At 39.8% G+C, this 25,333-nt stretch overlaps 1 protein-coding gene across 2 annotated transcripts; it reads right to left on the reverse strand.

The window, feature by feature from the left end:
* Window positions 1–1,967: 1,967 nt before the first annotated feature.
* SEH1L (SEH1 like nucleoporin) lies at window positions 1,968–25,333 on the reverse strand. 2 transcript variants are annotated; one of them, XM_082640538.1, is made up of 9 exons: window positions 25,115–25,333; window positions 22,463–22,513; window positions 19,212–19,358; window positions 16,187–16,398; window positions 9,773–9,871; window positions 8,357–8,497; window positions 7,474–7,631; window positions 5,875–6,025; window positions 1,968–2,789 (listed from the first exon to the last, which is right to left on the reverse strand). In XM_082640538.1, exons 1-9 carry the CDS (start codon window positions 25,223–25,225, stop codon window positions 2,585–2,587), a joined length of 1,275 nt encoding a protein of 424 aa, XP_082496664.1. In that variant the 5' UTR covers window positions 25,226–25,333; the 3' UTR covers window positions 1,968–2,584. The 2 variants fall into 2 exon arrangements, with proteins under 2 accessions (XP_082496664.1, XP_082496663.1); XM_082640537.1 differs by lacking the exon at window positions 1,968–2,789 and adding an exon at window positions 2,943–4,386.

A 25,333-nucleotide genomic window follows, 5' to 3' on the forward strand; every position in this document is an offset into this window, starting at 1 on the left:
CAGCACGTGGGATCTTTAGTTGTGCATGCGGACTCCTAGTTGCGGCATACAAGCTCTTAGTTGGGGCATGTGGGATCTAGTTCCGACCAGGGATCAAACTTGGGCCCCCTGCATTGGCCCTTAGTACTACTTCCACACTTGTTTTAGTTTATCAGGACTGGCCTCCTGTCAAACTCAGTGACGTCTCCGCAGTTCTCTTGACATCTCTTCTTGAAACCTTCCAGCCTTGGCATTTAACTACACCTGTTCTACCTCTGTCCACACTCAATGAACAAAGATTAAATGGAGAAAATCTCAATATTTTCTGAATCTTGAAAAACAAATCAAATCCTTAGCTCTAGAGCTGAAAGGATGCTATTTGAGTGTAATGAGCAACGCTCTGCCTACACCATGGCCACACGCTGGCAGTGAACTGCTGGAATGTGCCCAATGTTCCAGACTGTCACTCACCCTGAATCCCTTGTACCCAACTCACTGTCCTTCCTTCATAAAGTTCAAGTGACTGGAGGTCTCCCCATGGCACCCAGCAACCTGACAGTGACAGGGATCTACACTCCAAAGTATTTGTAGGAAAAGAGCCTTCACTGTGATGCCAGACTGCCCAAATCTCAATGCTCTCACTTCCTAACTGTGCAGCCTCGCACAAAGAGCTTAAACCTGCAGGTGTCCTCATCTGTAAAATGGGGATAATCAGAGCACTTGCCTCAGAGTTTGCTGTGAGGATGAAGTCAGTTAACTTGCATCTAAAAGAGCACTGGCAAGTGGAGGCACTCAGCAACATTAGCTATTATCTGACCAACTGAAAAGGAAGAAATAGTAATTCCAAATCTCCAATTCCAGGAAGAGCTTGAAGTGGCCCCATGGCCAAGGGTACCTTCCAGGGAATTAGAAGAGACACCTGTCCAGTTAGGAAAGGTGGACGTCTCACATGGCTTCCCTTTACCAACTGCTCTGAGTGGTAACACCTCAACCTCCAATATCCAGCACCTTCTACAGTGTGGCCACAAGGTATACGTCCAGGTTAATCTCCCACTAGCTCCCCAAATGAACCTTGTTCTTTCATTGGACTAAAAATCCTCTGCCTGCACATGCCCTGTCCTCTTCTACATTTGGGCCATCACCCTGGACTCCGCCCTCTTCCACTTTAAGTACTCCAACATGTCACAATCCCACATCCCTTCCAAATCCTGCTGACTCATATAAATCACTTTCTTTAATGCCTCCTGCACCGTTCAACCTTTTTTACAAAGCTGAATCCTCATTACCCTTTGTAAATTCTGTAACTGCCTTCTTCCACTAGAATGAATGTGTGCCGACTACCTTTCTGTTTTTTTTACATATCCCAAAGTGTTTAGCACAGTATCTTGCATATAGAAGATGCCCAATGTTCACTAAATGGGAGGACCTGTCTCAATTCATTACCCCATCCTACCCCACGTACGTCTATAATGATTGAAATCTAAAAGACTTGAATTCTTAATTCTGAGCTAGATCCAGACTTAAAGTGAGACCTCTTGCTTTGAAACTCAAGAAGTCTACTGGTCTAAAACAAGTCCTTTAACAGAAGGAAGACCTTGCCTTAAATTAAAATACAATATACTTTATAAGCTCTTTATCCTTTGCATGTTAAGAAGCTCTAGCGGTCTGACAGGAAAGTGTCTATTGATAGGAGAGTGTCTGTGAAAATTAGATTATAAGTTATAATATACATTTATAACAACTATACCATCTGTGTGATTAGCTGATAAGACACACGAAATGCTGTTCAAATGTCAAGTAGACATTTGTTGATTCTAGATGTTAGTCTGCATACTAACTTTCTACCTTCTAAATAAATGCCATGATCATCCCCTAATTTCCGATTGTTTGGATTTTTTTTAGCAATATGATATTTTAAGGAGATATAAATAAGCTTTACCAACCATCAAATAAACTACATTCTATTTTTATATGGCAACAGATTCATATCTTTAAAAATATATTTTATTAAATAATCTACTTGGAGAATAATTACAAAAGCTTTAAACAATAATTCCAAGTAGTGAAAGGCAGTTTCCTTTAAAAGAAAAAAAAAAAAAAAAAAAAGACCAAACAGTCCATATTATGTTTTGCTGCTTTATACACAGGAATGATTTATTTTAAAAACCAGTCAGTTGCAACATTAGCCTGTAAAAATCAAAAACATTTTTTATTATGTCTCAAAGGCAAAGTTAACTTTATAACGATATGTTTTCACATTAACCAGTATGACAAACCATAAGAAACTTAACGCCATAACAGTTCAAAATAAAATGTACAGAACAGGTACTTTGAAGTCAGCTATTGTGTGTAACTCTCACAGTTAATGTTATGTGTACACATCTCGTATTTCATCAAAGGTTATCAACCAATGAAGCAAATATTCCTTTGATGCAGAAGCACAAACACATTTAGGTTCCAAACACCATGTTCTGGTTGTAATACGTGCAAGACAGACCCTAAATTAGAAAAATCTTCTGAAAGAAAATGAAGAAAAACAAAAAGCCAGGAATGAAAGCATTTACAAGCACTTGAATAAGGCCTTTAAGTGTTAAATCAGTGTTTTTTAAACCCCTTCATTCTCAGGTAAGGGATTAAGAGGCCGAGAGAGAGATCGTCTGCGAGGGTGAGGATACTGGAGGCTGGCAGTGTCAGCATCGCAAGAGTGCTCTATCAGAGGAGGAGGAGGAGGAGGAGGAGGAGGAAGGAGCTGGGCATAACTGGACCATCTCGATCCAGCCCGTGGGGAATCCAGAGGGGGAAAGAAATACCTGAAACAATGAAGACAGGAACAAAACACCAAAACAAAACAAAAACAACAGAAAAAAAAAAAAAAGAAAAAACAGAAGAAAAAGAGAAAAGTAGTAAATACAAAGAGAACCAAAGAGGAAAAAGCACATGCTAGAAAAAAAAGCTTTACTATATTCATGCCAAAACTAACGGAACATAATAGCAAAATCAAGACCCTTACTCAAATCAGGCTCACTTAAGCAAGTATAGAAACTTGAAAAAAGAAATACAATCTGTTAAACTTAAAATGTTAAAAAAAATTATCAGTATGAATGTTACAAAAAAGACATTAATTTTATAATTTAAAACATTTTCTAGTCTCTCAGAAACATATTGATGCTCTCCTGTAATTTACAAATCAAATAAGCTTTTTCTTTAAGCAACACTTCACTTGTAGCAGCAGCACATTTTTTAGTGCATACATGATACTGAGGACCAATTCAGATAGACTTTCACATAGTATGGCCAGCTACTGCAACATACTTTTGAAGAAACACAATCTTTGAATGTACTTAGATGTTTTTCTGCAAAAAGATTAGTACAAAATTTTGATAAGTAAAAGGGCTCAAAAATATGTCCTATTGTTATTCTTCTGCCATTTAAAAACTTACCCGTAATACTTTAGCATTTTCTCAAAAAAAGATTTATAGCTTTGTCATCAGAGGATATGAACTAAATGAAGCAGCCAACAAAATTAAGAAAATCCTGGGACATGGAATGTGGAGGTTAACATGCATGCACAATTTTAACAGAGTTTTATCTGCTTCTTATACTATGTTTCCAAATTTTGACTTGAAGGAAAACTTAAGCCATGAAATCACACCATAAAAATATACAAGCACATATTAGAAACATTTATCTCTTTAGTGAATATGAATTGAAAACTTACAAAGATGTTTTCATTTTACTTCTAAATTATAAATGAAGCAATACCAAATGTTGTTTGGCTACAAACTGTACAGTCAAGTTACTTTCACTACTACTTCTCTCACTCCGTCACTAATACTTTTTAAATATTACAAAGAAATAACAGAGTTGTACTGAATATGTATAAACCAATTCTACAAAAGGTAAACAAATTAGCACTCAAAACAATCTTTATGAAAAATATTCAATCTTCAAATTAAAATTATAAAAATTCATTTTAGCTTACTGTTTTAGAAAATAAAAGACATAAGTCTATATATAGTCTCCAGATGGAATAAAGTGATATTTTCCCTCCTCCCAACTAGCAATGAGGATGGTAACAATTCTTTAATTTTAAATCCCATGTTCGTTTCAGAAACATTTCAAAAAATTGTTTTGGTGACAATGTCTCAACAAAAAGCCTCTCCATTTATATTTCAAAAGTTTCAAATAATGTCAATAAACTGGCTAGCACAAAAAAAAATGATATACACTGTATTTTTAAAGGCCTTTTGGACTGCGTTTAGTAGTAAGCAGGCTGTTGGTGTATCTTGGGAGAGGTCAAACGGCGCTGGGGAAGGGGAAAAGGAGCTTGCTTCCCATTCCTGTGTGCATGCAACAAGCAGCAAAACAGCAAAGTTACTCCAGTTAGCTGGTACTCAGCTGTGCTTTCTGTTAAAGGACATAATACAAATGGAGAAGGGAAAATGCATCACAGATCTAACACACATGGTTATTGGCACAATAAGAACACATCAAAACTTCAAAGCTCTTTACAAAAGAAAATATGCAGTACAGGCAGCAACCAAAAACCAGATTTAAAAAAAAAAAATTAACACTAGTATCTTTGCTTCATGAAATAATCTTTATAATCTGATATCTTCTATGGTAACCTGAAATTGTTTTCATGTAAATACTTAAAAATCAAAAAGCAGGACTCCTTTATAAAAATATAACAATATAAAAATAGTTGAGGAGGGCTTCCCTGGTGGCGCAGTGGTTGAGAGTCTGCCTGCCGATGTAGGAGACACGGGTTCGTGCCCCGGTCCGGGAAGATCCCACATGCCGCGGAGCAGCTGGGCCCGTGAGCCATGGCCGCTGAGCCTGTGCGTCCGGAGCCTGTGCTCCGCAACAGGAGAGGCCACAACAGTGAGAGGCCCGCATACCGCAAAAAAAAGAAAAAAAAAAAATAGTTGAAGAAATTTAAAATACAGTTCTCTTCTTTCACTTAAGTTGACAACAGGACAACCACGTGACAGTTTGTTAAGGCTGTGCTTTGAAGTTTCCTAAATAGTGTTCCAAATTATTCACGAAGGCATATTAAAATAATTTTAGCTTACAAACTCACATTTGAAATTTGAATATGAAAACAAAAGGACAACTCTTTAGATAACATTAAACATTCTTTGAGAATCTAAAATACACTAACAATTCTAAAAATCAAGAACTCAGAATTTACCATATCCTCTTACAATCTCCATGAAAATTTTAAACACACACAAAAAAACATTTAATGTACTCACTTTTACAAAGCCTTAGTTCGTGTGTTTTATTTAAAATTTCAGTTTAACCTAACTCAAAGGCCACCCTACCAGCACTAGCAACGCTAATGCTCATCTGGGACTACGATCCTCAGTACTGTCCCAAGCTTCCTCCTCATCTTATTACTTCAAAGTTACATATGGGGCCTCCCTGGTGGCGCGGTGGTTGAGAGTCCGCCTGCCGATGCAGGGGATACGGGTTCGTGCCCCGGTCTGGGAGGATCCCATGTGCCGCGGAGCGGCTGGGCCCGTGAGCCATGGCCGCTGAGCCTGTGCGTCCGGAGCCTGTGCTCCGCAACGGGAGAGGCCACAACAGTGAGAGGCCCGCGTACAGCAAAAAAAAAAAAAAAAAAAAAAGTTACATATGTTTCTGGAAGACCACTAAATTTCAGCATATAATTGAGTTTGTTTAACAGCCTCAGAACCTACCTGTAAATATTATGACCACGTAATAAGCCAAATACAGAGCTACCAAAGTGCCTCCTTCTCTTCTAGTGCCACAATTACGTGTGAATTTCTTGATTCAATCTTAAAATCCATGAAATAACACACCTTCAGTATGGCTACCAGAATGATTTAAAAAGAAGATAATTTCTAGTTTTCTCACAAAACAGCCTACCTGCCAGCAGAAGATCCGTTTAATGAATTCTGAAGATTTGGGATATTTGAACCTAGGGAAGGATTTGAGTTTCCCTGCTGAGAGCTCCCATTGACAGGGCTCCCATTACCTTTCAGAATACCAGTACACTTCCAGTTGTCCATATAATTAGCTGAAAGGAAAATGGTCAAACTCATTAACATGACTAATACCTATGTTCCAGGACACAAATCTACCATTAAAGAAATAAAAGAGACCTACAGGCTACATATCTCTCAGGATAAATGGTAAAGACATTTTTTTTAATGAAACACATATATCTCAATTTTAACAATTATTTTTTGAAGTTTTTAAAGAAATACTAATTTAAAAACAAAGCTCTCACCACCCATTTCCTTTCCTTACAAGATAAATATTAACAGAGACAATTCTCTAAGCTACCACATTATTACATTAAGTTAATATCAAAATAAAATTCTGTCTTCATTATAATGAATTTCAGTTCTGATGTGTGGGTAACAGAGTCACCTTCTCGGTTAAGCAAGTACAAGTCATGTCCTCATGGATGTAGGTAACAGAACCTCTGGGGTTTGAGTGGCTTATCCAACTTGGCCTAATTGTTTGGATGCAAAACTGGTCACTGCAGACACTGAGCCCAGGAGATCCAAGTTAGGCAGGACAGGGCAGCAAAGACCCTGAGGAAAGGGACACCTGGGTTGGTTCTACCACAGCCTAAAGCTGATCATAGGAGACTCAGCCAAACTGCAGTTTGGGAACAGTAACTCCTCAGGGGAAATGAACGAAGCTATAACTTCAAATCCTAAAGATGGGATGCCACCGACTAGAGTGGTACACAGAGCCAGTGGATAAACATCCGTGGAGAAGTGCAGACCACGCCACAGCACCCACAGTCTGTGTCGACCGTCCAGACCGTCTTCTCTGCTTGGCATTTGTAAGAAACTTTTAGAATCAGTGGCCTCAAGATTCTCTAACTTTGGGGAGCTGTAGAGAAGAAGTGGGGAAGATACTGGATTTTTCTTCTCTTAAGGGCTTGTTGGCTAAAGCAATTGTTTAAACAAGTAAGAGATGACTATATCCTGAGTTTGTAGAGAAGTCCCACAAGTTACACACATAGCAAATGGTATCTTTGGAGGTGGTGTATATTCTGTTACAATTAGTTTTACTTTGTTCCACATGGAAACTTAAACAATTCAATTAGTCAATTACTGCTATGAACTAGGTAAAATGATAAAGATTCAACACAATACGAGACATTAATTTAAAAGTAACTGTAGGGCTCCCCTGGTGGCTGCAGTGGTTGAGAGTCTGCCTGGTGATGCAGGGGACACGGGTTCATGCCCCGGTCTGGGAAGATCCCACATGCTGCGGAGCAGCTGGGCCCGTGAGCCATGGCCGCTGAGCCTGCGCGTCCGGAGCCTGTGCTCCGCAACGGGAGAGGCCACAACAGTGAGAGGCCCGCGTACCACAAAAAAAAAAAAAAAAAAAAAAAAAGTAACTGTAGAAAGATAATTTTTTTTCAAAATACTTCAGAGTTTACATTGCTAAGTGAAAATTCTAAAGTAGCATCATAAAGCAACAATTCCTCCAATGAAATCTTACCTTTCCACAACCTGACACAGCCATCATCTCCTGAAGATGCCAGCACTGTCCCTGTTATATTCCAACTCACTCGCCAGACCTGAGAATTATGATTATCAAACTGAGCCACTATATGGATTTCAAATTTTGTTGGCCCACCAGAGGAAGTAAGTTCTTTCCTGTTAATAAAAAAATTTTCCCGAGGAATTCTGAGTGTACACACACACACACACACACACACACACACACACTGTTCTAAATTAAAAAATACAAATGGTCTCACATAACACTCCATATCAATGTCATATCCATACTTGCCCCCCAACCTCCATAGCTTACTGAGAGATGGGCCATGTCACTTTCATTTGATTCCTCAGTACCTGGCATGATCCTACCACATAAAAGATATTAACTGACTAAAAAGGATTTTATTCCCCCCAAAAGGTTGAGGAATAAAAGAGATGATAATGATTAATTTTAAAAGAAAAAGTAGTAGGAAGGGAAGAATAGGAGAGAAGGAAGAAGGAAAAAAGAAAAGAAAAAGAACTGAAACTCACAATTCCAAAGTTAAAGCTAAATAGATTATTCACAGTAATGTCTCAGTGCTAATTTAATTTCCCCTAAGTAGACTGCCACCTCTCATTCCTTCAAACATTTATAGAGTGCAATTATATTCAGAGGATCCAATTCATTCTAGTATCTGCCTAAATAAAACACAACTAAGAAAACATAAATCTCCTCTCTTTACTCAATTCCCTATTCCCAAAAGTCATATATTTGTACATAAAAGATTCATTAAAGAATCCAGTCTTCAGACCACTGTTGCCTCTACACCCTCCTCCACAAATGAAAACAAGCAAGAGGTAAGAGAACTTTCAAATTAGTAATTGTTTCAAAAACTCACCTCACAGGCTTTAATGTAAAAATTCTCACGTCTTTGGTTGCTATGGCAAGAATGTGGAAAGACCGTCCCAAGTTTGGAGCAAAGGCGATATCGTGGACAGGATCTGTGACTGTCAGGAGGGTTTCAGCTTTCGCATATTTCCTAAATGAAAAAACAATTTACGTTAAAATTATCAGAAATGAAAATTTTAAAAATCCACATGTCTAGGTATCTCCATTTTCTCCATCTCGCTCACAATGAAGTAGTGTTTATCTCTGCAATATATAATATGTCCAGCCCCAACCCCCAGAAACTGTGAATGTGACCTATCGGAAAAGGGCCTTTGCAGATACAGTTAAGGATCTCAGGATGAGAGAGAAACAGACATTAGAGAAGAAGCCATGTGAAGACACAGGCAGAGATTGGAGTGATGCAGCTCAGCCATGGAACTCCTGGAGCCTCCAGAAGCTGGAAGAGACAAGGAAAGAGTCTGAAAGCAGCACAGCCCTGACAACACTTTGATTTCAGATTTCTGGCCTCCAGAACTCTGAAAAGAAACATCTCTTTTAAGCCACCAGTTTGTAGTAATTTGCTTTGACAGCCCTAGGAATGTAATATAACCTCCCAGGTTTCTTCCTTTAGTTTTTTTTTAAGTTTAGCTTAAAACAGAGTAACTAAAACTTAATTAGAATGAGATCTTTATTTGTTAGCCATTAACATCTTTTTTAAGAAAAAGGGTACCTGAATTTCCTAAGATTTGAGTGTAAAGAAAAAAGTTAAGCTGACAACAGCAAGAATTGAGTTTTTTAAGTGATGATAAAGGAAGCTACACCAAAGTCTATTTCCACACCTCAGGAGTGTTAAACTACCATCTGATCCTGTTATTCTCCAACTGAGAAGTCTTTCAATGGCTTCACATTACCCTTAAGATAAAAATTAAACGTTGAATAGTAGGTCTTGCAGGTATAAGCCTTCCAGATTTCTCATCACACTCCCTTTTACCTATTATGTTCCAAGCACAGTGAAAATATATTGGCTCTTTCTCAACACACGCAGTTTTCTCCATCTGGAATGTTTTGCCCTCTTTGTCTGGCTAACTTCTATTCATTCTATGGGTCTCCTTTTGAATGAACCTTCCTTGCCCCCTCCCCCTAGGCATAATCTCTTAACATCCTGATTCTCCCAGTTTATAAAATTCATCACCATTTTTCACCTTTTTTTTTTTGTTTTCCCTTCATGATGGTACATACTGGGAGATCAATTACCTTTTCCTCTACACCACTCAATTTTATATTACCAGAGCAGAGAACTTAGCGTATCATAGGAAATCAGTAAATATGGGACAAATAATGCATAACTGAGTTAATGAATAAAGAAATAACATTTTAAAAAATTAAATGCAATTCAGAACAATAACTAAACCAAAGCAGTACTGACCTGGTGTTTTCATTATATTCGAAAATCTGAACCTTGGCCATTGCATTTGGGCTGCTGTCATCACTTCCTACAGCGATCATGGGGGAATGAGCACGAGAGCTAGAAAAGAAAAGTAGAAGATATTTTACATAATTATAAAGTTAATGCACATTTAGTTCAGAGAATTAAAAATGCATCCAGCAGCCATGCAACCCACCAGTCAGCGTGTCACTGCAGACTAGACCCCTGCCACGCCCGGCACCACACACCCAGGAAGGGTACCCCAGAGGTCTCAGCCTGGGGACTGAGGACACCGGGCTTTCACCTTGTTTTTAACCACATTTTCTTACGGCTGAGATAGAAAGTAGTCCTTTTCCCAAAACAAAAGGCTTCAAGCAGTTAATAGATTTTTTTTTTTTAAAGACACCTAAGAGGCATTAGAATTTTTCTTTCTAAAAGACCTGGTCATTAACTATAGAATGAAAAGTAATTTTATGGTGACCAAATTCATGGCAAAAAGATTTTTACGTGCTTCGTACAAAAAGAACCCCACCCCGATGGAGGAGGAAAAGTAGAAAAAGACCACCCTCAGGAAGGCATGCCTGTCATTCTCTAGTCTCCAGACTCATTTGTGGTCAACTGCGTTTTGAAAAAGGCAAAAGATAAGCAATAAGAGAGTGAACTCTACTGAGGTGGACTCTAGGTTGAATCATTTTTTTTCATTTCTATGTCTAATTTCCTAGATATTGATATCCTTTGCTTCCCCCATCCAGATTAAGTAATACCTCTATGAACATGACATAGAGGTATTGTTTAACCTTTGATCTTGATATTGTGATCTGCCAATTTCATAAAGCTGAAAACAAAATGCGATAATTAAAAAAAAAGGTTTAGGTGTTTATTACTAAAGCTTCTGATAACGACATCACCTAATATAAGGAAAAAACCAGGTAGGGACTTCCCTGGCGGTCCAGTGGTTAAGAATCCACCTTCCAATGCAGGGGACACAGGTTCGATCCCTGGTCGGGGAACTAAGATCCCACATGCCTTGGGGCAACTAGCCCACGTGCTCTGGAGCCTACACGCCACAACTAGAGAGAAGCCCAAGGGCTGCAACTAAGACCCGACGTGGCCACAAATAAATAAACATTTTCTTAATTAAAAAAAAAAAAGAAAAATACCAGGTAAACTACAAAGTGTTATAGTAATAAAATAAAATTACAAGTTACTTATTATAATTCTTGGCTACTCAAAGGGATGTAAATCATAGTAATTTCTATATCTCGCAAAATTTCTTTTTTCAATGTTCCACAAATGTATTTATTTGAGCAAGGACAAGTACATTTACAGTAATATATTCTAAAATTACTGAAAACATAAATTTTTAAAATATTCTAAAAAATAAATTATGAAACATCCAGATAACAACCTGAAATGAGGATTATCTCATTTGTATACCCATAAATAAGATGATCACATTTAAACCATTTTCCAAATATGACTCATAATTAAACAGTGAGCAAAACCATCCAACTCTCTGACTGAATACAGGAGACTGATCACCTGCATCTCCTTCCTACGCCTCCAGGGAAATGATGAAAAAATAACACTGTAACAGCGCAGAAATCAGAATGTGTCATCAGAAATCATGAAATCTGGAGGATTCCAGGAAGCAAAAGGAGATCAGACAGTTAAAAAATGCTAAGGTAAAAAGAGCTCAACAACTATCATTAAGGAGGAAATTCTAGAAGCTCCAACCTCTAATCAATAAGCAAGTAAATAATGAATCAATCAATCAACCAATAGTAATGAGTAATGGGGCAATCATGAATTGATTCATTTAATAATCTGCAATCAGAAGAGCCCCATGGTTGGCAGCTGACTCTGCTCTAGGCTAAAGAAAGTCTGAGGAAGGATCCTAGTGAGATGATTAGAACTTATAAGAGGAGAGATATGAATCTGAAATAAAGTAGCACTCCAAAGCTGGCAGGGAGAGGGACAAGAAGAAAATACATTAAAGTGCTCTATCCCCCAAGTCAAAACCTCCTGACTTTGGCAATTTGGGGGTAATGCCCACCTGCCAGCTCCCTCTTGGTTGCCCTACAAGGAAACTCTGCCAAACCACTCCACCTACTTAGTCAAAACTCAGTCAATCCCCTAAGTAAGAGAATGAGCTGTTAAGAAAACAGCATCTAACAGGAGAAAAATACCAACACCAGTTCTCTCTAGCAGCCATCACAGTCTCCTGTTCATAAACACAAATACATGAGCAAAGACTAACATGCACTTGAGAAAAACAAGGAGTGTGACAGTTAAAGACCAAGATATACAAACAGTTCTTTGAGGAAACAGATCTTTGAGAAAATATAAAACAGCCTACAGTCCACATCATATGCAGATTCTACATTTGTAAACTGACCTACTTGCTAAAATTTATTTGCAAAACCAAAAATCCAATACTTGGGGCATTCATGGGCCTTCCTGTTTCAGCTTCATGCTGAAAAACCAGTGTCTGTTTTGCACTCTATTTACCATCATGTTTTCTGCATTTTTGCTCTTTGTGTTGATGATTTCGCTGTGTAAAATGGCCCCCAAGCACAGTGCTGACGTGCTGCCTTGTGTTCCTAAGTTTAGCAAGGTCATGATGTTCCTTATGGAGAAAATACCTGTGTTAGATAAAAGCTGCATTCAGGTGTGAGTTAGTGTTGTTGGCTGAGTTCAATGTTAATGAATATATGCTAAATAAGGTGTCTTTAGACAGAAATACACATAAAACAAGGTTAAGTATTGATCAGTTAACAAAAATGTGATCAGAGGCTGGTGGCACCTAATCCTGTATTTCCCCTGGGAGGGGTGGCTCAGTATTAGCTAATTCAGTGTTCGCAGCAACTTGATAGAACATAACTACTGCAAAAAAGGAGACTTGACTGTAAATCAAAAAACGTAAAATTTTAAAAAATTTTAATTAGGATCCTCAGAGAAATGTTGTATCCATGTAACAAAAACTGACTGGCATAAAAAAAGGAGTTATCAGAGAAAAAGAAAGACTCCTTAACAATTAAAAATGATTGCCACCCCCACCAACCCCCAACATCACTGGATGGTATAAAATGGACACCTGAAGAACAAGTTGGAGATCTGGAAGACAGAGTAGTAAATCTCCAAACAATTTTAAAGAAATAGAGAGTAAATCCAAGAATAATCAAAGATGAATTCCAGAAGGACAGAATCGAGAAAACAGAAGGATAAATTATCAAAGAATCCTAAAATATCCCCAATCTGAGACAAGGACCTTCACCTTAAAATGGACCACTAAGCATCAAGCAGGATGAATTCAAAAAAGACCAACATCTAATAGTGTATGTCTGGATTTACTTAAAAATAATCCAGTTTTGGGCTTCCCCGGTGGTGCAGTGGTTGAGTCCGCCTGCCGACGCAGGGGGCGCGGGTTTGTGCCCCGGTCCGGGAGGATCCCACGTGCCGCGGAGTGGCTTGGCCCGTGAGCCATAGCCGCTGAGCCTGCGCGTCTGGAGCCTGTGCTCCACAACGGGAGAGGCCGCAGCGGTGAGAGGACCGCGTATCACACACACACACACACAAAAATAATAATAATCCAGTTTTTTTTGTTTTGTTTTGTTTGTGAAGGTGGGGAGGAATATACAGATTAAACAAGAGTAGCTTTGAATTACTGTAGCAGGTGATGGATATGTGAGGCTCTGCCTATTATACTTTTAGTATGTTTGAAATCTTCCCTAACAGAAAAATGTTTTAAAAGAAAAAATACCTGGAAACATCCTGGTATATAAATTTTAGAATTCTACTACCTTAAACCATACAAAGCAATTCTAGGAGTTTTAATGACCCAAGTGTGAAAGGCAAAACCAAAAACCTTTCAGAATACACTTAACAACATCAAGGTGGGGAAGAATTTCTCAAATAAAAAAACAAAAAGCACTATAACAAATATAGAAAGACTGTTAAGTGTGGCTATATTAAAATTCAGAACTTTCTGCAGACTATCAAAAGTCATGATAGTGTCAAAATAACAAACCACAAACTCGGAGAATATACTTGCAACTCATAGTAAGACAAAATCCTAAAATCTTCCAGAAAGACTAGGCTACCCACAAAAGATCCAGTATCAGACTGACCTCAGACATCTCACCACCTAAAGTTTAAAAGATTCAAGAATAGTACTTTGAAATTCTTACATTTGGAACTTGGCCGAAGTTCTAAAACTAGCCAAACTACAATTAAGCATGGAGAAAAATTAAGACATTTTTGGGTATGCCAGAATTCAGAAAGTTTGCCATCCATCCCATACAGGAAAAAAAGTTACTTTAAGAGGTATGTGACCAAAATGAAAACAAAAAATCCAAAGGCAACTCGTGATATGGAAATTGTGACAGCCAAGTATAACCCAGAAGTAAAGGAATCAGTAAAGAGAAAAGAGCACCCATCAGGAGTTAATGCCATATTATTCTGTGTGAACGACAGTTTTCATGAAATAGATTACATTTATGTCTGTAATGAATATTTACATAATCTAGTCTTATAAATTTGGTTGCTACTTAATATTTAGAATCAACTTGTAGTCAAAAGATAAAGTACTTATATGTGTACTTAACACATATAACTTAACATTATTAAATGTTTACAAAACGTAAATAGAAACATTGTAGATCTTGTCACTGTATAAGCGATATAACAAAATATTAGGAAATGGGAGGGTGAATGTGTGGTAGAAGCAAATAAAAGCTGATTTCCCCTTTTTTAAAAGAGAGGTGAGTCAATATATAGTCTAAAAATTGATAAATCACTAGAGAAATAAATATTTGAAATTAAGATAGTTACCAATATAACTAAGCAACTATTAACACTTCCACAAATAAAATATCTTGTCATACCTTCACAAGTGGAAAGCTTTGTAAGTGTGCTAAAGTCATCTTTCACAAAATGAATATAAATACTGTCTAAAGATAACACAGCAAGAACCAAAGGTATAAATAAATCATTTAAAAATAAAAATAAAATAGGGGGCCTCCCTGGTGGCGCAGTGGTTGAGAGTCCGCCTGCCGATGCAGGGGATGCGGGTTCGTGCCCCGGTCTGGGAGGATCCCATGTGCCGCGGAGCGGCTGGGCCCGTGAGCCATGGCCGCTGGGCCTGTGCGTCCGGAGCCTGTGCTCCGCAACGGGAGAGGCCACAACAGTGAGAGGCCCGCGTACAGAAAAAAATAAAAAATAAATAAAATAAAAATAAATAAAAATAAAAATAAAATAGGGCTTCCCTGGTGGCGCAGTGGTTGAGAGTCCGCCTGCCGATGCAGGGGACATGGGTTCGTGCCCCGGTCTGGGAGGATCCCACGTGCTGCGGAGCGGCTGGGCCCATGAGCCACGGCCGCTGAGCCTGCGCTCCGGAGCCTGTGCTCCGCAGGGGGAGAGGCCACAGCAGTGAGAGGCCCGCTTACCGCAAAAAAAAAAAACAAATATATAAATAAATAAAAATTAAAAAAAATAAAAATAAATAAAATAGTGACTACCAGAATTAAAATCTAAAAACAAAACTACTAACAGCATTTGTTTTTAGGGAGTAAGGGAACTTTTACCTCTCATTTTCTACTCTTCTAGATTATTTGAATTTTTTTATCAGGTGACTCATTACTCTTTTTTTTTTTTTTTTTTTTTTTTTTTTTTTTGCGGTAGGCGGGCCTCTCACTGCTGTGGCCTCTCCCCCTGCAGAGCACAGGCTCCGGACGCGCAGGCCCAGCGGCCATGGCTCACGGGCCCAGCCGCTCCGCGGCATGTGGGATCCTCCCAGACCGGGGCACGAACCCGTGTCCCCTGCATCGGCAGGCGGACTCTCAACCACTGCGCCACCAGGGAAGCCCTCATTACTCTTTTAATTTTAAAAAGTTTAATAAAAATCAACTATGATACAGTCTTAGAATCACACTCTACACAGCAGTTAAAGGAGTAAGGAAGGACTAGTTACACTGATACATGGGAAAATGCCCATGATGTATCTGTAAGTGAAAAAGGCAAATTGCATGAAAGGAAAATGTTATGTCTAAACATGTCTGTGTGTTTTGTGTCCACTTGTACATGATAGCATATACTTTTATTTGCATATATTTGTGTGTTTATAAACACACAAATTAAATATTTGTTATTAAATATTTATTTTATATGCATGGAAAAAGTCCAGAAGGCACACCAGAATATTTACAGTGGTTGGCTTCTTCTGTGGAGTAGAAATAGGGGTATAAGACACATGACAGGGTGGAGAAGAGAGAATTTTTATTCTACATAATATACATTTTTTAAAATAATGAACAAGACTACTTAAGAAAAGCATTTTCAAAAAAATAAACCATCTGATGCTAAGTGTAATAATTACTAGGCTTATATCACCAGAGGATTGCTGTGTAAGCATACCTTGAAGGGTTCCAAGAAATACAACTACAGCTTAGCTTGCATGAGATCTCATGTTGCAGAGACCACTGGCTGAGATTCATGACGTCTGGCGCCTCGTAGATTCTGACTATACCATCTGCTGAGCAGGTTGCTAACATAAGACCCATATGCTTAGGAGCAAATTTCACGTCGGTAACGGATGTTCTGCTGTCCACTAGCGTTGTCCTCTTGACCTGAAAAAAAATTAACAATTTAAATTAAATACAGGGACTTCCCCGGTGGCGCAGTGGATAAGAACCTGCCTGCCAATGCAGGGGATACGGTTTTGATACCTAGCCTGGCAAGATCCCACATGCCGCGGAGCAACTAAGCCTGCACACCACAAGGAAGAGTAGCCCTGCTCGCCACAACTAGAGAAAGCCCTCGCGCAGCAACAAAGACCCAACACGGCCAAAAATTTTAAAAAATTAAATTAAATCTTAAAATAAATAAATTAATTAAATACAAAAAAAAGGATGGCAGAGTGGAAAGAACACAGGCTCTGAAATCACACAGAGCTCCTCTGCCACTTACTAGGTATATAACCTTGAATAAGGTATTCAAAACCTGTGTGAGCCTCAATTTCCTCCAAAGCACTTAACAAAATACCACATACACAGCTAGCAATCAGTAACAAACCAGTGACCTATAATCAATTACTCCCTCTATGGCAGAAGAAAGAAGGCCTTACGAAGTCTAACTTTATTAAATTAGGTAAGTATTCTCTTCTTAAGCAGATAGGTCAGTAAACCAGAAAATGTTAGAATTTTCATATGGGCAGTTTTGTCATACAAAGCAGGCCGCAAGCCGCAAAGTAAAACAATTAAGATTCTTTAACAGCAGAATGGAGGGTGTGAAACTTCTTCCATCAAGTGTAAGTGTTAGTCCTACTCAGACTGCTACCATCCACTTTTAAAAGAAGGCATGTAGTAGAGACCAAGCGAACGGTACGAAGCTGGCATTCTGGTAATTAGAGAATATCAGCATAGCATGTACCAGTTACTGTCTGGCACCTAGATGAGATGATTTTTGACTGAAAATGTCAATAAAATTTAGAAATCAAGAGTTTACTATCTATGGTTACTGAAATACATCTTAAGGTGTCTGAATATCAAAAGAATATCAAACTTCAAAGATAGCATAGCATCTTTGCAAACTTTTGTCTAAAAACACCACTGAATAATTAATAACACAAATGCTGAAATATCAAATGTATTAATGACAGTGGATGTAACTAAAGGCAAATAATTAAGTTCGAAGAAAAATCCTTTCTATGCCACCACTCCTAAACCCAACCTATAGTATGCTAACTGATCCATCTCAGACTGACTGCTAGAAAAATCCTTTCTATTCAAGAAATGTCTCTGCTCCCCTGCCCTTAAGCAACTGTTTGCCTGAGGAAGGCCCTGGTGCAAAGGCAATGAGGCCAACCCCTCCCATCATCTAAAAAAAAAAAAATGTCAAACAATATGAATAGTATGCAAGCTACAAACCTACAGTAATTAAAACAATGTGTTATGGCCTAAGAATAGACAGACACCAATGGAATAGAGTCCAGAAATAAACTCTCCATATATGGTCACTTGATTTTCAACAAGGATGTCAAAATCATTCAATGGGGAAAAGACAATCTTTTCAATAAAAAGTGTTAGAAAACTGGATATTGACATGTAAAAGAATGAAGTTAAATACTTACCTTATACCATGTACAAACATTAACTCAATATGAATCAAAGACCTAAACATGAGAACTAAAACTACAACACTCTTAAAAGAAAACTTTGGGGAAAAGTCTCCATCACAATGAACTTGTCTATGATTTATGATACCAAAAACACAAGGAAACAAAAGAAAAAAATAAACCGGACTTCATGAAAATTTTGTGCACCTACGGACACTATCAAGAGAGTGAAAAGGCAAATCACAGAATGGGAGGAAATATTTGGAAATCATATATCTCTTAAAGAATTAATATCCAGAATACATAAAGAACCCCTACCTACAACTCAACAACAAAAAAATGGGCAAAAGACTTGAAGAGACATTTCCCTAAAGAAGTAAAAGGTTCTGGTAACAATTCCAGTTCCAGTGGGGGTGGGGGGTAGAGGCTGTTCCCCACACAATTCTGACGCCAGCAGGGTGTCCAAGGAGAATTCAACTCAATTTTGACACTAACTACCTGGAGATAGCATCAGATTCCACAAGCTCAGAGTTCAGTCTCACAAGGCCACCCTTCTTCAGATGCCAGTCGAAAACCCAGGTTGTTACCTGTGCTTCTAACTGACTGGTGTAACTCAGGGACAGTCACATGGAAGAGATGCACAGGCTGGGGACAGGTGCCCAAGGCTGGGGAGAGGTGTGGAGCTTCCATGCCCCCTCCAAGCACCACTCTCCCCAAATCTCCAGGTGTTCACCAGCCCAGAAGCCTCCGAACCCTGTCCTCTAGGGCAGGGGTCCCCAACCCCTGGGCCATGGACCAGTCCCAGTCTGTGGCCTGTTAGGAACCAGGGCGCACAGCAGGAGGTGAGCAACAAGCAAGCAAGTGAAGCTTCGTCTGTATTTACAACCGCTCTCCGTTGCTCACATGACCACCTGAGCTCCGTGTCCTGTCAGCATATGCTGAGTTGTATAATTATTTCATTATTTTATTATTACAATGTAATAGTAATAGAAATAAAGTGCACAATAAATGTAATGTGCTTGAATCATCCCGAAACCATCCCCCTTTGCCCTCCCTGTGGAAAAACTGTCTTCCACGAAACGGGTCCCTGGTGCCAAAAAGGTTGAGGACAGCTGCTTTAGGGGCTTTATGGAGACATCATTACACAGGTGTGAATGACTACCTCATTGGCTATTGGTGACTACATCAATCCCCAGCGCCTCTCTCCTGGATGTCAGGGCGGGTGGGACTGAAAATCTTACCACCCCGAAGTGTTCTTGGAAAGACCACTGCTCCTTGGGTGCTCATGTTCCCCACCCACCAACCCACTGCTAACAAATGTCTCACCCAATGGCTCTGTCCACGCAGTTTATCATTCGATTCTCCTACTATTTCTTCCCAGACAGCAGCTGTTCGGTCAAAAGAACAGGAAGCCAAAACCTGTCCAAATTCAGGATGGGCCCATGTCACACGCCACACAGATCCACTATGTGTCTGAGGAATTACAAAAGCAAAAAATGAAAAAAGCTGAGTTTAGTCACTTGAAGAAACAGAATACAGATATTTTTACTTCAACAAAAGGAGAAAGCTATTCAATTTAACATTTAAAAAGTTAAATTCTAGGGAATACCCTGGTGGTCCAGTGGTTAAGATTCCACTTCAGGGGGCATGGGTTTGATCCCTGGCTGGGGAACTAAGATCCCGCATGCTGTGCAGCGCAGCCAAAAAAAATGTTCAATTCTAGCATTTTTAACGTTTAGAAGATACTCTGTATTTAGGATTGCAGCCCTTCTAGAGTCAAATTCTTCTAACATTTTACTAATAAAGAAAAATCCAGCTGGATAAAGTTGACCTCTTTCAGTGCTAATAACAGTTGGAGACTTGGTTCAGAGTTTAGCCTAACAAAGCTTTTAAACAGAGATTCTATCAGTCCACTGGTTTTTTGGTTTGGTTGGGTTTTTTTTTTTGCGGTACGCGGGCCTCTCACTGTTGTGGCCTGTCCCGTTGCGGAGCACAGGCTCCGGACACGCAGGCTCAGCGGCCATGGCTCACGGGCCCAGCCGCTCCGCAGCATGTGGGATCTTCCCAGACCAGGGCATGAACCCGTGTCCCCTGCATCGGCAGGCGGACTCTCAACCACTGCGCCACCAGGGAAGCCCTGTTTTTATTTTTTTTTTACTTGCAAATTTCCTCTATAGGAAACATCCACCTGATAAATAAGGGTAATCAAAATTATATGCTTCAAAAGCCTGACAATATAAGAAACCATAGCAACAAAATGCTTAAATGATTCTGATGTCTGGCTAGACAATGGACTATTCTAGGAAAAGAGGCAATGAGAACAAATATAGAGAAGTCCAAATCCTTGTATTCTGAGGAAATAATTTAAAGTTCAATAGCATTATCTTTATAGATGAAAAATGTCAAATTAGTTCAAATTACTATTATCCAACTTTTTGTTGACAAAAAAAAAGGCAGAAAAGTCTTAAAGCATTTCACATCAACAGAATTCATTTGTGCTTTCCAGTAAAAATACTGTATGACAACAAGCACCAGTCCACCAATGATGTTTACAAAATCTGTTTCAAGCTTCTGTATATCTAACACTTTTATACTCAATAATCTCAGAACACTTTCATAATCCAATAATTTCTACATGGTAACAGCGTCATCATCCAATGGTAAACTTTGCACCCCTCCCTTTTTTTTTGGCCGTGCCATGCAGCATGCAGGATCTTCATTCCCCTACCAGGGATTAACCCATGCCCCCTGCAGTGGAAGCAAGGAGTCTTAACCATTGGACCACCGAGGAAGTCCCTGCACCCTTATTATTATTATTTTTTTTTGCGGTATGCGGGCCTCTCACCGTTGTGGCCTCTCCCGCTGCGAAGCAAAGGCTCTGGACGCACAGGCCCAGCGGCCAGGGCTCACGGGCCCAGCCGCTCTGCAGCATGTGGGACCCTCCCGGACCGGGTCACGAACCCTTGTCCCCTGCATCGGCAGGCGGACTCCCAACCACTGCGCCACCAGGGAAGCCCTTGCACCCTTATTTTTTATCCTTTGTTCTGTCCAGTCTTTTTCATTTCACCTTTCTTATTTTTACAGGCTATTAAGTAAAAGATGCACTAGGGCACTGAGATTCTGCTAAATGTTAGATTCCCAGTAAAGCACAATCTAACTAAAGAATAAGGATTGCACAAAGGTGTTCACCACAATAAAAAGGAAACAACTTAAATATCCATCAGCTAAACAAAATAGGGTATATTTGTTGTTATATTTGTTTTGTTGCTATAGTTATGTTTAAAAACAAACCAAAGTACTTATGAAACATGTTGTTAAACTAAAAAGCAAGAAATATGAGTCTCCTTTTGGAGTGATAAAAATAAGTTTTGGAACTAGACAGAGGTAGTAATTGTACAACACTGTGAATGTAATAAATGCATTCACATTTATTTGTTTACTTGAAATGGCTAATTTTATGTTGTGTGACTCTCACCTCAATTTTAAAAAAGGGGAGAGGACAAAAGATTTGAATAGACACTTCACCAAAGAAGATAAATGAATGGCAAATACACACATGAAAACACTATCAACATAATTAATCATTAAGGGCATACAAATTGAAACCCAGTGAGACACCACTTCACACCCACTAAGATGGCTATAATCAAAAAGACAGATTGGAACCCTCATACATTGCTGGTGGAATATAAAATGGTGCAAGCACTCTGGAAAAGAGTCTGGCAGTTTTCAAGAAAGTTAAAACATACACAGCCCAGCAATTCTATTCCTACATATCTAAGAGAATCGAAAATGTTTGTCCACACAAAGACTTGTATGGCATGTTCATAACAGCATTATTCATAAGTGCCAAAAACTAAAAACAATCAAATTGTCCATCAAATAGTGAATGAATAAATAAAGTGTGGCTTCATCTATACAAGGGAATACTACTCAGCATTACAAAGGATCGAACCACTGACACATGCCACAACATCAATGAACCTCAAAAACATGCTAAGGAAAGTAGGCAGAAACAAAGAACTACATGTTGTAGAATTCCATTTATATAAAATGTCTAGAAAAAGTAAAACTATACAAATAGTTCAGTGGTTGCTTGGGGCTTAAGAGGGAACAAGGATTGACCCCAAAAGGCACAAGGGAAACTTCAGGGTTGATGGAAATGTTCTAAAACTAGATTGTGGTTATGGTTGCATAACCGTGTAAATTTACTAACACTCGTTGAACTGTACATTTAAAATTGATGATTCTCAAGATACATAAAAATCTACCTGAGTAAAACTATTTTTTCTAAAATGCAAGAAATAAAACTATGTACAAAACATCACAACTATTAAAAAATATATAAAGGAAAAAGGTAAGAAATACTGAGATGCAAAAAATAATTAGAATGATACAGAATTTCAAATTTCTTATTCTTAAATTTTCTGAAGTGTATTTGTTACTTTAATAGTGAAAAAAATGTAAGTAAAAGATATAAATTTTACAATTCTCTCAAAGCTGAACAGCAAGTCACTAATGCTACCAAATAGTAAATGTTTCAATTCTTTCAAATCACTGTAAAAATAAATACTAACCTTCCAGCTAGCAGTGCAATGCCAATCCCCACTTTCACTTTTATCCCAGACCTGTAAGAAAAAAGATATTTTATACCAAGAATTCCTACAAATTAATAGGAAAAACATTAACATTAGTCAGTACGAGGGCAAAGGAAGGGAACATAAATTCACAAAAGAATACAATCAGTAAGTAAACATTCACTCATTCAACAAAATATTTATTGAGAAACTTGGATACGTCAGGCACTGTGCTAAGCACTGGGGTCAAGGAACCATTGCTCTACTAGTTAATGGAGACAATATCAGTTACAGTCAAGTCTGGTTACTTATAGCCATTATGTCCTAGTTATGTCCTAGAATGTCACAGTAAGCAGTGAATTGGCGAATACCAAACCACTCCTCCCGGGGAAAATATTGATAGGTGAGATTCACAGGAGCCTCTGGTCACAATATATTTGTCAGCCAATCGATACATAACCTTGTTTTATGTGTGTATGTTTAAAAACACCTTAGTTGGTATACATTATTGATTCAGTAACACTGAACTCACTGCCAACAGTAGCATAACTCACGTCTGAATGAAGCTTCCCTAACACACACTTTCTCCATAGGGCACATCACAGCCTTCTTGCTTGTGGAAACTCTATGCAGCACTACACTTGGGGACCACTTCAGACAGTGGAAATCACCAAAAAAAGAACAAAAATGTGAAAAATGTGACAGTAAATAGACAATGAGGACACTTGTTTACATTATGAAAGCCTGAATCATAAGGCAGAGTGTCACCTGTCCAACCTCAGCTGAGAACGCACATCTGACAACTCTATAATTTTTTTGCCACCCAGCTCATGTCAACAAACAACCATGAGCATTGACTTTGGGGTTACAAATAAATTTTAAAGAATAAGCAAATCCACAAATACAAAATTTACAAATAATGAGGATCAACTGTATATATAACGAACAAAAACAAAACATTGAACATTACTACCAACAAAAAATACAGATTACAATAACAACATGACATTTTAACCTGTGTTAAAAAAATGTAATGATAAACAGTATGGCGGCTCCTCAAAAAACTTCAAATAAAAATAGAATTGCCGGGCTTCCCTGGTGGCGCAATGGTTGAGAGTCAGCCTGCCGATGCAGGGGACATGGGTTCGTGCCCAGGTCCAGGAAGATCCCACATGCCGCGGAGCGGCTAGGCCCGTGAGCCACGGCCACTGAGCCTGCGCGTCTGGAGCCTGTGCTCCGCAACGGGAGAGGCCACAACAGTGAGAGGCCTGCGTACCGCAAAAAAAAAAAAATAAAAAAAAATAGAATTGCCATGTGATCCAGCAATTCCACTTCTGGGTCTGCACCCCAAAGAGTTGAAAGCAGGGTCTCAAGGAGATATTTGTTCACCCACATTTATACCAGCATTATTCACAACTAAAATGTAGAAGAAACCCAACTTCACTGACAGATGAGTGATAAGTAAAATGCGGTATATGCAATATATATTTTTAGCCCTTTAAAAAATTTTTAAGTTTAAACATTCCCTTTTTCAGGAAGGAAATTATGACATATGCTACATGTATGAACTTCAAAACATTATCCTAAGTGAAATCAGCCAGTCACAAAAAAGGCAAATCCTGTAAGATCCCACTTATATGAGGCCGCTACAATAGCCAAAATCAGTGACATAAAGTACAAGGGTGGCTGCCAGGGGCGGAGGCCGGAGGGACCGGCTAGTTATGCTTAACGGGGACAGTGCGAAATGAGAAGGTTCTGGAGATGGATGCAAAGATATGAACATACTTAATACCACTGAGCTTCACGCTTAAAAACGGTTAAGGTGGTAAATTTTGTTACGTGTACCTTACCACAATAAAAAATAATTAAAGAAAAAAAACTGCAATGATAATGCCCGACACGGACAACTATCACACTGATACTCTTCACCGGCAGTTGTAACACAGTACAACCTGCAAAAAGGTAACTTGCCAATTACTCTCAAAAGCTTTTAAAATATTCACTAATTTCTCTACCGGAATGAGTCTAAGGAAATCATTCAGAAAACATAAAAAGCTGGATTAATGAAGATTTTCACTGCAACACCACGACAGACAAAAGCTCCGTACTGGACGACACACTAGGTCCTAGTGACTTGGAGGCTGAGCTCTCCTCGGATAAGGAAACACACTCGGCTAAAGGACGCTAATTATCGCGACACTCCCACGGCGGGGCGGGCGGAGGGGCGGGTGAGAAAACCTGGGCCTCGCAACACTTGCAGCCCGGGAAGTGGGGCCGGCTCACCCCACCCACTGTGTCGGCGCCCCCGCGACCCGGGTCCCAGCCTGACCAACGAGGAGCAGGACCTTGGCGCCTGGAGGCCAGCCGGGCGGCCCTGCAGAGTCGGCGGGACCCGCGCGCCCGGGACCCCCCGCGGCAGGAGCGCGCACGCCGCCGTGACGCACGCACGCCCCCGCAGCCGCGCGGAGGCGGCCCAGGCGGCGTTGACTCCACAATAGCTAGGAGGAGGGCGCCCGCCAATCGGCCTGGGCTCCGGACCTCGTTCCCGCAGCGCGCCTCAAGTCGGGAAGAGTCCACTCTCCACGCACCCCTCCGCTCGGACGGCGGGCCGCGCCCGCTCCCGCCCCCTTCCGGGCTCGGCCCCGCGCGCACCTTGACGCTCTGGTCACTGGAGCAGGTGGCCATCCGCCGTCCGTGGAAGTCGAAAGACACATCGTGGATGAGATCTTTGTGGTCCGCCGCGATGCTGCGCGCCACAAACATGGCTGCGCCAGCCCCTCCCTCTTCCAACAGGACGGCGCGGCGGCGCGCGGACCGCAGCCCACCCGGACCTGGCTCCGGGGCGCGCACGGCTGTGCTTCCCGCGGGCCG

This window comes from Mesoplodon mirus, assembly GCF_964341445.2.
Source record: "Mesoplodon mirus genome assembly, chromosome: 13".
NCBI classification, from domain to species: domain Eukaryota; kingdom Metazoa; phylum Chordata; class Mammalia; order Artiodactyla; family Ziphiidae; genus Mesoplodon; species Mesoplodon mirus.

Excerpts from the sequence above, each read along its gene's own strand:
- SEH1L (XM_082640538.1), bottom strand. The coding sequence starts at position 25,225 with ATGTTTGTGGCGCGCAGCATCGCGGCGGACCACAAAGATCTCATCCAC. Across the intron at positions 16,399-19,211 it reads TGCGTGGACAGAGCCATTGG|GTCAAGAGGACAACGCTAGT; the intron begins GTGAGACATTTG and ends ATTTTTTTTCAG. Across the intron at positions 7,632-8,356 it reads TTTACATTAAAGCCTGTGAG|GAAAGAACTTACTTCCTCTG; the intron begins GTGAGTTTTTGA and ends TTTTATTAACAG.